At 38.8% G+C, this 13,069-nt stretch overlaps 1 protein-coding gene across 1 annotated transcript in view; it reads left to right on the forward strand.

Annotated features, from left to right (window-relative positions):
• The first annotated feature begins 1,091 nt into the window (after nt 1–1,091).
• The window catches only part of LOC135080047 (sodium channel protein 60E-like), a 174,028-nt gene continuing 162,050 nt past the window's right edge, over nt 1,092–13,069 (forward strand). The window contains exon 1 of the mRNA XM_063974717.1: nt 1,092–1,562. Coding sequence (XP_063830787.1) covers nt 1,092–1,562 — 471 coding nt within the window. The remainder of the gene's footprint in view (nt 1,563–13,069) is intronic.

The following is a 13,069-nucleotide window of genomic DNA, read 5'->3' on the forward strand; positions in this document are numbered from 1 at the left end:
AAAATAGTCAGCTGTAAAAGACAGGAGTATAAACTTACATAAAATCATTTGCTCAAATAATATGAAAAGGAATACTAGGCTAGGAATATTAGGTGAAATGGCCATTAAAGAAATTAGACTAGCTATGCTTTGGAGATCCTTCAGGAATATCTTGCATCTAATCTTTTACATTTCAGCAGCATTACGGCAAAGAATATCAAATAAAAGCGCTACTCTGCCAAATTAGTTCTCAGTATGCATATTATACGTTGTCTACCCCAGATATTGGGGATTTCCTCCTAAGATTTACAGGGTATTGCTTTAGAAATTGACTTTCCCCTTTGGCTCCCGCGTTGGGAGGCACGTAAATTCAACCAATAAACAGTTTAAGATCACGTATGTCAATATTGTTTAAGAAATACGACGGGAACGGGCATAAAGTCGACTTCTTGAATGGGACCCCGTTTTAGGGCGCGACGACATTGTTCGCAGCGGAGATAACGCCAATAGCACACGAATGGCCTTTTTGGTTAAATGAACGTTTGTTTTTTTTGTATCTTAAATAAACATCGTTATACAAAATTCTGGATCGGGACCCTTATTTGCTGTTTAGTTGGCTTAGTATCTATTAGTATCCAATACTAAACTTTTTTAGGTTTTTACCTACTTAGTAATTAGGGGACCTTTGCATATTGTCTGATATATTCTTGCCTTATTGGTAAACCGAAGCTCTAGCACTAGCGATTGTTAAGACGATGATCATTTTATCGTGTGGTCCTTCTGCAACGCTTTAAAAACGCTTGTGCCAATCTAAGAAATCATCCATCAGTAAATTTTTTTACTCTGGAAAATGGCCTATCCATACCTACCACCGCCGGGGCACGGCAGGTTATGTGAAGCTCGAACCTACTGAAAACCTGGGGTTATCTTTCTGCCGCATAGTGGTCGGCGCCTTGGGTACTAGAAACGACCAGGGCGCATCCATCAGTCAGCTGACATCACTCAATGACCTTTCTTTTGTTCCAGGTGGCAGTAACAAATAGAATGTCGTCAACAGTGCGCAAATAGTGTGAGAGTGTGTGCGCGCGATGGGTGGGCGGTAGCGCGCTGGCATGGAGGAGGACGAGCGGCGGCTGTCGTTCCCGCCGCCGGCGCCGCTCAACTCGCCCGGCGAGGAGATCGACGGCTCGCGGCTGCTCGGCGAGATCGTGCGGACGCTGGAGGCCACCAACCCCGAGGCAGCCGCGCCGCTGGTCGCGTCCCAATCCCGCGATGCGCTCGATACGGACTGCGAGAAGCCGCGCCGCGAGGAGCTGCGGATCCCGCTGGAGGGCGTCACGTTCGCGAGCGAGACGGGCGGCGGGACGCGGGACGAGCCGCGGGCGGCTGTCACGCCGTTCACGCGGGAGTCCGCGCGGCGAGCGGGTTCCCGCGGGGCGCAGCTGGTGCGCGAGTTCGGCTTCATGCCGCGGCGCCGGCTCAGCGTGGAGGACGGCGCGCGGCTGCCGAGGAAGTACGAGCCGTTCCCGCCGAAGCTGTACGGGCGCCCGCTGGAGGAGATCGACAACTTCATTTACGATGAGGTGAGTTTTTGCCACGTATAAACTTTTCTTTTGACGTATCTTACACTCTTCTCACAGAATCTCTTATTTATTGTAAGTACGAGTATGTTTAGGGTAGGTAGGGTCTGCATATTTACATAGGGCTGATAGGCTACCTGTGTCAGCATCAGGCTGTCGGTAAGATCCTAGTCACCATTTCGTCTGTTGGACTGTGTTGATGAACCCACTTTTAACACAGTCATAATAATATGTATCTTAGCTGGAGGTATACCTTAACGGGAATAATTGTAAATAGGTAGGCACTTTTAATTAATCTTTAAAAAAACTGATTTGACGCGGCTCAATTGGATGGCAGACGGATCCATCGTCTAACCAATAATATTGATAAGAATCTTAACGGGCCGCGTCACGCCGTTCACGCGGGAGTCCGCGCGGCGAGCGGGGTCCCGCGGGGCGCAGCTGGTGCGCGAGTTCGGCTTCATGCCGCGGCGCCGGCTCAGCGTGGAGGACGGCGCGCGGCTGCCGAGGAAGTACGAGCCGTTCCCGCCGAAGCTGTACGGCCGCCCGCTGGAGGAGATCGACAACTTTATTTACGATGAGGTGAGTTTTTGCCACGTATCAACTTTTCTTATGACATCCTACACTCTGAGAAGAGTGAATGACTTATTTATTGTAAGTATGTTTAGGGTAGATGGTCCTATCTACCCTAAACATACTTACAACTAATATAACATTACCTACTTTACGATGAGGTGAGTTTTTGCCACGTATCAACTTTTTACATGACACTCTTTCCACAGATATGTCTTATTTATTGTATGTTAAGGTAGATAGGACCAGCTTGTTTACAAAGGACAGAATTTATGAGTTAAGTGAACCCTAATATTGACAATAACTATCGGTGTCAGCAACAGACTGTCGGTTCGAGAGAGTCATCACTTCCCCCGTTGGACTAATTTAATTTAATTATTTGCTTAGCTGAAGGTATCTCTTATCGAAAATATTAGTAAATAGGTAGGTACTTATAATTAATCTTAAAAAAAACTGATTTAAACTGATTAAATTGGATGGCAGACGGATCTATCGTCAGCCAATAGTATCCATAAAAAATCTCCAATTTCCAGCGACCATTTATAGTTATTTTTAACTCTCGCTCAAAACCCAACAAAGTCATCTCCAATACCGCGCACTAAAAGCAGTTACATTCCGCCCAGCGCCATCCGCCCAAAGCGCCATCCCGCCCATTATGTCGTCAATCCGCCCGCCTTAATCACTCAAACCCGACTGTAATGCAATTCTTTGTGCGCTACCTCTTTGTGCAGCCTGCGAAGCTGTTGCACTTGATAGTGCATTTTGCTGTAAGTTGTGCATTTTGTATTTTAATAAAATGTGGGATTTCATGATTCTGTAACGATGAATGAAGGTGATGGGTGATAATTTGGTGCATCATTGTAACTGAAAAGATTTGAAGCTTTTATAGTTTCATTAACATTATCATTGAATGCCTGGCAGTCTAATTTGTCAAAATGAAGGATTTGGCCTACACTTCCCACGCTATAGGTAGAGTTTAGTATTAACTATAAAATTAGAAATAATTCTGATGATGATGATGATCCATCCGACCGATTTCGGCCATGGCGACCACTCCGACTCCTAGTTGTCTTGGCGGCGCTGGTGTCTGAATAATTCTAAGAAGTATGCCAAGGACTAATTTGCATATTATTCTTTGAAAAAGTACACACGCTTTTAAGTGTATCTTAGACGTACTTAGGTACTTATATTATTATATGGTAGGTCGATATTTACTAGTATCATTGGCCTTTATTCGAAACACATCATACGGATACATAAGCGCAGTATGTTTGTAAATAAATAATGTCGCAACTCGCGCAGAGGCGCAATGCGTCGTATTTACACGCTATAAACCTATAGTTCTTTCTTCAAGCCTTAATTTTGCCTAAGATTAGGCTACTGAGCTGCAGTTACAATCCAATATGGCGACGTAAAGAAACAAAGTCGTAAAACTATAAGTCGCTCCATTACGCTGTCAATCCGCTCAGCGCGTAATAACTCAACCCCCGTTCGTAATAAAATTCTTTGTACGCTCTTTTTATGGACTGAATTTCAACTTATATCCTATGTTATTTGTATAAAACATTATTCACTTCCATTATAATAGTAGGTATTTCTCGATTTTTTTTTATGCATAACAAGGCAGGTATTTGACCACAATCGCACCTGATGTTAAGTGGGATGCAGTCTAGGATGGTACATATCTGCCCTGTAAGTGCTTATTCACTCTCGATACATGGATCTGCGGTTTCTTGTAAATATTTTAACCAGCTTTAGCTCTTCCAAACTGAATAATGGCAACCCGATACGATTTGCTTCATTAAAGATTAATAACCACAAAATGGGAGACAAAAAACACGATAAGATACTTTGTAGCTGATATTTAAGATAAAAGATGTCGTTTAATTACTGTCGTAACAGACTCCATTAATCCCGTTAACCTAAACAACCTAAACACAATCCTCTTTTACTTTATAGCAGACTACCGCAAGCATCAATCTCAAATTGCACACTCAAAATCACACTACCAGTATAAGATAACCTCTGCATTTTCTTAACTGTTCCTCCTCATAAATGGGTTTCGGATGGAAGGTAGAGGCGAGGCAGGTCAAGACAGGCTGGCATGTTGACCGTTTGATGGCAGCTCGCAAGTGGTACACGGAACGACGCCGTAAAATATAATGACTGGGACATAAATGACCAAAGGTTTATTGCATTTTGTAAAGGCTAACTGCGCTGGAAGTTGTTTAAATTCCGATTACACACGTTGGGTAGTGTCAAGAGAAAGCTAAACAAATACGAGTTGAAACAAACTTGTTGAGGACGAAGTCTCGAGAGTCTAGACAATACGTGTTTCTTGGAAGTCGTATAGACGCTGTTTAGATAGTATAGCGGTGTAGCGGGACGTCGTGTAAAAATGCCGCAGACGAGCGAACTTTGCGATAAGTTTTAACAGTGTACGCTGAAACGGTAAAATATAAGGCCATATAGCTTAACATTCTTTGAAAATAGAAATATAGCGAAACACATATTAACACATTTTACACATTTTTATTAATATTGACTCGCTTTGGAGTTTTGGGCTGACACTGAAGAAGAAAAAAAAGAATAGTGACTCGCTAACGTAGTTTCTTACGTAATTTACTTACTAATACAACGCGACAAATGCGACTCTACGCGACACTAGCTCGACGAGTGCGATCAAACCAACAACAGCACTGTGACGAGATGCGAGCTAACATGTACACGAGCCGCGTTTCGTAGCGTTGTGTAGCGTCCCGTAGCGTTTATCGCTGAAAAGCCGCGTAAAAGCGGTCTAAGCCTTTAAGCTCTACTCCAAAGTTATCAACCGGTGTACCACCTCGCAAACATCGTTGGGCAGGTGACCGTGCTATCAGATCTGATAACCGTAACTTGTTGAGTCTGGGATTACCGGTGAATCCACTGGGTTTGAAACAATTTAAAGGTATCTGACTAGCGATTATATTGAAGGGATCCTAGGCACAGGAATTATTTCTTACATAGTATTCTCTAAAAATCATATCTCTAACTTTATGATTGACTTCATATCAGACGTCTACATTAGGAAAAAAGCTTAACGTGCTTTCCGAAACCTGCATAATGCAACATTATGCTTTGTTTTAGACATATAAATACAGCTTAGGTATTAGGTATAGTGTAGAATTTCTGCTGTTAATAAACAATCTGGGTATAAAACACTTTTTGTGTCACATCTGGAAATCCTGAATTCAGATTTAAGAGAGTACAAATCTGTAGTCCGGGGTACGGGGATCTGTAGATTTGTTTCAGTTTAGACCTTTGCGCATTAATAATTTCGCCTTAGAAATGATATTTTCAACTGAAGAATCACGCTTCAAATAGCTTCAGGACGCTTTCAATTTAGACGTTTCGTGTCGGACGTTTGTCGCGCGCTTGCCGTGCGTTTGCAAGACCGCACACTAATTTACTGATACTAATTCATTGCTAATTTTATTCCGAAGCAGTTGTCATACAATTTACCGTGTGCGCTCAAGGCAAGGCAAGCGCGCGGCAAACGTCCGGCACGAGACGTCTAAATTGAAAGCGCCCTTAGCTCTTTTAGACAACTGTCAAAGAAATAGATGAAGCTTTTAAAAGCCTTCGACGTTTATTCGACGTAGAAGACCTTAGTACCTATCTATGATCTGATAAGTCCCAACTTGTTGAGCGTTGGCCAGTCGGATAGCTTTGAAGTAGTTAATCTTCGTTGTATCGCTATTACGTACGGATTTATGCGATGTTTATCTTTAGTTCGGCACCGAATAGCTTCTACAACGCATTTAGTTTCATTGTTCTTGACCTTTTTATTATCTCACTTAGTTTAGGTTATGGCTGAATGTGTATTTAGAGTTCTGTATTTTAGGTCTACACTAAAAATATCCGGGTCAGACACATTACTAAGAGTAGACGTTCCACGTGTCGAATTGTCAAAGTTTCCTTGCGCCATTTATAATGTCTTATATAGAACTTTGTGTTCTGAAAGTTGCTGCTACTAATCAAAACTCTGGAAGTTAAGGCTGGGTTGCACCATCTTACTTTAATAAATGTCAAAAGTCTGTCAAATTCCATACAAAAACACCAGTCACTGTTGTAGTTATGGTTAAATAAGGTGGTGCAACTCAGCCTTGTAGTTACTTACTAGCAGAGATGAATTCAATTTATCGAATATCACACATGGTAACATCCAAAATTCAATATCTTGGATTAGACACGCGTTAACAACTCGTTACATTAGCATAATAATGTTTGCAACAACTTCGAGCAATGTAGGTAGATATATTCAATTTGTATCTACTATATTCACTTAAGTCAAGTTAGTAAAGTCTATAATGTAATAAAAGTACAAAATTATACTTAGTTCCATTTCAAAAAGATGAGAATATTATTGCGACTGAAGTACAAAGTTTTTTTATCTTATCTACGAGTATGTACTTAATTTTAGTTGGGTTATTTTTAGGTATGTTCGATAGTTTATGTTTTAATACCCTGACACACCCTATTCGGCCAACGGAATAGTACGGATCCAGAAATTAGAATTGAATAGAGATGGGTTATACTAGGTAAATTTGATACTAGGTGCACCTATTCCAAGTATTTATTAATACGTGATCCAAATACCTGTTCCACTTAGTACGTAGTAATTTACCATACTTGACGCGACTAGTGCGGACTAATCCACGTATTATGACTTTAAAATACAATTTTCTTTGAAAAGATCCACTCGTAGTATTAATAATGCAATTTGAAATTGAATAATAATGTTTTTGCTGGTTGTTGATTGATTGATATCCTCCCTTCATACTTCAACAGGCTTAGGACTGTCAACTTAAAAGTTGGCGTATTTAAAAGATATCAATTTCATAAAAATATTTACATAATTTTTTCTATTTTTTATTTATGCAATTATCACGGACGCGTGACAACAAACCAAAACAAACCTGTCGGAAGAATAAAAACTGGTTTTTTACCGGCTAGTCAACAAGGAGTGAGCTGGATGAGAGAGAACAAAAATTAAAATATTCAAAACCTTACCTGTGTACAAATAGAGTTTAAATTACGTAATACATCAAACACCTATTCCTATCTCACACCTGCCTGCGCTCAAATTTGTTTGTCAGACAGAGACGGAGTGAATCTCTACGTTCGCACATAATAGACTAAGAGCTAGTGAACGCCAGACCTACGTTATTTTATAAAGGCTGAAAGTTTGTCAGCGCATGCTCCCAACATAGCTAAGAACCATGGCCAAACATGAAGTTTGGGTCATGGTGGTTTTGGCAGACAGACGGTACTAAAGGTGTGTAAAATACCAACTTAATTACGTCAAAGTATAAAGGCTGATTTTTTTATATTTCCTTCAAAATGTTATTAGAAATGACGTCATTAATTGACAGACACCTACCATGGTGGCAGCCCTTAGCCAGACACCTTAAAGTTCAGGAAAATGTAGTCCTACTTACGTCATACTATAAAAGCTGATATTTACATAAAATATTTGAACTATCATTTGATGAAGTTTCCTCATCAGCCAGACACTTCTGATGGTTCCTTCGCCTTGCCAGACAGCTTTTAGGGTGGCTGAAAATGCGAACGCAAGGCACTATAAATATTGTTTTTTGTACTTTTTCTTAAGTTACTCAAGTATTTGAGTCTGTAAATCATCATCTCATGTTGATGAGCTGATATAGAAGGTAAGTACAACTCCCCCAATCCCCAATTTTAAAGTGATTACCTCTGAAAGTTGCCTAGAGTAAAGTTCTTAGCAACATTAGCAATACCTATGTTAATGCTAATGTTGCTATGAACTTTACTCTAGGCGTTTAGCAACTATTTCGAAGAGAAAATTTGTGGCACCACATTTTCCGTGTATATAAATTGTAATGAGGATTTGGGGGTCCTAATTCAATATAGAATTGTTATAGAATTATTTGATACTATAAATTTGATTATGCATAGTAATAGATATATCGTGATGGCTTCGCTGGAAGGATACTCTGCAGCGCAACCACTTTCAATAACAAAATACGGCGAAACCTGAGACATTGGTTTTTTTTAAATAGGACTAGAATTTTATAGACATTTCATAGATTTATTTTAGAAACTTACACTAGTTAAATCAATAGTAGTTTCGCCGGGGAGCATGACGTGAATAATCTTACAACTCCTAAGCGTTAAGAAGTTGTAACTTTCATCAACATGAGATGATGACTAGCTGATGCAAACACCCAAATAACTTTAGAAACTATACTTATTTATACTCGTACTGGTTAAAGAATTGTCCTCCAACTCCTAAGCCTTAAGGAGTTGTACTTACCTTCCATCATCAGCTCATCAACATGAGATGATGAATTACAGACTCAAATACTTGAGTAACTTAAGAAAAAGTACAAAAAACAATATTTATAGTGCCTCGCGTTCGCACTTTCAGCCACCCTAAAAGCTGTCTGGCAAGGCGAAGGAACCATCAGAAGTGTCTGGCTGATGAGGAAACTTCATCAAATGATAGTTCAAATATTTTATGTAAATATCAGCTTTTATAGTATGACGTAAGTAGGACTATATTTTCATGAACTTTAAGGTGTCTGGCTAAGGGCTGCCACCATGGTAGGTGTCTGTCAATTAATGACGTCATTTCTAATAACATTTTGAAGGAAATATAAAAAAATCAGCCTTTATATTTTGACGTAATTAAGTTGGTATTTTACACACCTTTAGTACCGTCTGTCTGCCAAAGCCACCATAACCCAAACTTCATGTTTGGCCATGGTTCTTAGCTATGTTGAGAGCATGCGCTGACAAACTTTCAGCCTTTATAAAATAACGTAGGTCTGGCGTTCACTAGCTCTTAGTCTATAAGCTTAGCGAGAAATACGCGGTGCGCGTAATACACGACTACGGATTATGCAATAATAACCTCTATTACTTTGAAGGTAAGGTCGGAAATCGTGTAATTTAAAAAATACTTAGCGAGAAATACGCGGTGTGCGTAATACACGACTACGGATTATGCAATAATAACCTCTATTACTTTGATGGTAGGGTCGGAAATCGTGTAATTTAAAAAATACTACGTGGATCAAGTATTTTAAAAATTGGAATAGGTGCCACTTAGTACTGTAAAATACCTAGTGTGTGGATCTGTTCTAGTAAATACGTCTCATCTCTGGTTTCAATGCAGAAATGCCAGCGGGCCTTTGGGACTTGTCAGTTATGATTACGAGAATGTCATCCTATCCCGAATTTCCCACCAATCGAATGGAAAAATTTTAACAGAGATAATTAAAATTCTAAGGCATATTTCTACTGTATCACTCCACCAAAGAGGATTTGGAATCACTAGGGTCCAATTTGGTGGTTAATATTAATAGTAATGTGACGTAACTATTCAAATGTTTGGCCAAGTTTGGGCTTAACGACCCATGTGGCCAACTATAGCCAACATCCATCTAACTATCTTGACCGTGCTTGGATCGCTTATCTCCGATAGCAGCATAAAATGATTAGACAGGACATTGACCTCAAGTTCAACATTCTTCAGTTGATATGTCACAACAGCATCGTTTATGGGACTAACTTTACGACGCGTATAAACGTTTCATGAATTGCCCCCGTTTTATAGCTTGGAATAGTTTTCAGTTAAGTTAACATTAGGTGTACTCGCTAGCGACTCAAAAAAATGACATTAAATTACCTATGACAGGTTGTATAGCGCCCCTTGCGGCTACTTTCAAGAACTAAAATCTTTATAGATTTTTTTGACGCACTCGTTAGCGAGCACACCTAATGTAAACACATGGTAAGCACACTGTTTTAACCTAACATATTCTGCTAACCTGTTAAAAATGCCTACGGGTCTAAAATATGCCATTCTCTTTTCTCTTCAAGAATCTTCCATAATCCCTGAACTTCTAGCTGGTTTGAAATACCGTTCGATATTCGTGCGAAGAAAAATGACAGAAAACAAAACAAAAATCTTTCATGAATATTTTAGGTATAGATTCAACATAAAGATATAGAAGAAAATGTCTGGAGGACCACAATTGACGTCGAGCTTAAAATGGCTTCCAGCACTGCGGAATAGTGACGTATTAGTTTTTAAATTAGTTGACGACGACGTATTAGTCGACGAAGCAGTGACGTCATAAAACAGAAAAAGATGAAGACAACTTCTACTAATTAAAATCTCATGGTCTTCGTAATGTTATTAACGAATAACTAGAATTGAGTCCATAAATGGGATTTTGGTAATTTTCTTAAACTGAGGCCTGTGGGCTGAGTGTGAGTTTACATCAACTCGCTCACTAGTGAGCGTGTTTAATAAAAACTCACACTAGGCCCTCTGAAATAATTAACTGCTACGTGGTTTTATCCGAACGTTAGAAGAATAACTTACCAAAAATAAAATGATTGCCAAAAGGAAAGCATAAAATTTGTATGAAACTGCACAAGTTTTAGCGAGAAATATGAAAATTCAAAGTGAGGTCTTATAAAAGCAGTGATATGAAAGAATTTACTAGCAGAAGTCGACTGAACTTACTCACAATGTGGTTTTAAACTTTGTAACAAATTCACGCATATAAATGTTTTCATATTCTGGGTTACGTTTCAGATTTCTGAGAAATCTTCAGGAGCTTTACCGTTCTCAATTTTATTCCTGAAGCTTTTTTAAATTTAGAAGGGATTTTACAGCCCAGTGATTTTTCTTCCGCTGAAAATATAAGAATACCGGGAAAACAGAAAAAAAAAATATTATTAATCTGAGAAAAATGTATCCATCAGGTAGAAATAGGTACATTTTTGTTCTTGTATCCTCATTGAACTAAAATCTAGATAGATTTAAAAAAATAATTATTCGTTTTTGTATCAACAAGAAGTTGCTTGAAGTCGTTACAAGTGTTTTAAACTTCATAATTTATTGTTATTTGATGTATTTTTGTTTGATTTGTGACTTGATAATGTAGATTTTTAATATTTTTATGTACCAAAAATTTATTTATCCCCTCACGCGCTCTGCGGCGGGAAGGCGCTACTGCGTCAAGTGCCCCCCACTTCCCGCGGGAAAAAAAAAAAAAAATCCCGTTGCGCATTTTCCCTAAAATAGCTTATCATTATTACCGTTACATACTATCAAGTCACATTTTTGGAATCTGGATAAAATTACCCGTCTTTTGGTGTAACTTTTAAGGCTAACAAATATATATTTTAGGTACAACACTTACTTGAAAAAAAAGATTCGTCATTTTTGTCACTTTTTGTGATTGCACTTGATTCACCTTCAAAATTAGAAGCAATGTTATATATTAACACTTATTTCCAAAGTTAATCACATTATACACGTTTTTTATAAAGAAAAACACACTTCCAAAGCATCTAAACGATAAAAAACATCCATCTTTTTCACTACCCAGACGGGCACCGCGGATCGCGTCATCTTCAAACACAGACTGAGAAAAATTTGGTTGAAAAGCAACCATAGTGCCTAGAAAATATAGCTATCACATTCATACTTAAGCATTATTACTTTCGAGCGAAAGAAACAGAATTATATTTTTTAAATGACAAGGTCCCGAACTTGGACAAGTGATTTGCGTCTGCTCCCGCCGCAGAGCACTTTAGAGCTAAGTGACGTGCGTCTGCTCCCGCCGCAGATCGCTTGAGAGGAAAGTTTTTATTCTAAAACAAGTCATAATCTCCTAATAATAAGACCGCCTAGTTGTACCTTGTGTGTTCCTTTTCTTTCTGTTCTTATCTTTGGTGTACAATAAAGTGTATTTATTATTATTATTTCTTAGGCTTTTTTTTTACCCGAAGTCCATAAGTTCTTCGGTATAACGTTATTATTATTATTAATCTCAAATTTTCTTTAATTAGCACCCAAGTCGGGTTGTTAAAGCGACAGTAAATAAAAACAGTTCACAATAAAATATGGTAAGCCGTAAAAATCAAAGTACCCTAAGCCAGTACAAGGAGTAAAGAAAACAGCTTGCACAATCAGTAGTTTTCAAGATATTGGTTTTAAAATTTGGTGACATAGACAGACATTATCATCAGGTGAGATACAGGCCAAGAGCTTCCTCGTTGTGGATAAAAAAACAAGCAAGATAATTTTAGTTTATATAATTTAGTAAGTAGTCTTGTTTCGTTTTTTGCTGCTTAGTCATTTTATTTCATGGTTAGTTTGAATCAGACTAACTTCCGACTTGTTTGATATGGTTCAATAGTTTGAGATAGAGTGAGTAAGATGCAGAAAAAATAGGATACCACGAAATTAGTTCACTCTTCTTAGGGTCGACCAAACAAGAGCAAATATTAATTTCAGAATAAATCGTCAGTTTCGTCATATTTCCCATACTGAAACTGTCAATGTGCCAGATAAACCAGGAGTTATTCTCGGATAAAAGTTTGGTTGAATCGGGCCTTAGTCGGACACTTGTCCGAGTGGTCGTGGTTGCGCTAACGTGCTGCGCTGGTTTCTAATGATAGTTGAAGGATAACTAGAGACCAGTAAATGGGTATTCTGTTCTATACCAGCTATGTTTGGTTTGCGGAAAGTGGGCGTAATGGACTGGCTTAATTATACGGAAGTCCTATGAGGCGACAGAAGCCTGACGGGCGACAAATACGAAAATTCAAATTGTGCTGCTCGAATAACTTTGAATAATAAGCAATATCTGATTCAGTGGATTTGACAAAATGGACGCCTATTCAAAGCTATTGGCTTTGTGGTATCGTCAAATTCAGTTACTTTAGTTCCAAAGTAGCAGTCCTACTAATAACTACATTATAGTATTAATGAGGAATTTCGTGAGGATGGATGGATGTATGTTTGTTACTCTTTCAGGCAAAAATTGCCTAAAGGATTGTGATGTATCTTTGCAGAATTACTGTTTATAATCAGAATAAAATACAGGCCTATT

This window comes from Ostrinia nubilalis, chromosome 17, assembly GCF_963855985.1.
Source record: "Ostrinia nubilalis chromosome 17, ilOstNubi1.1, whole genome shotgun sequence".
Taxonomy (NCBI): Eukaryota; Metazoa; Arthropoda; class Insecta; order Lepidoptera; family Crambidae; genus Ostrinia; species Ostrinia nubilalis.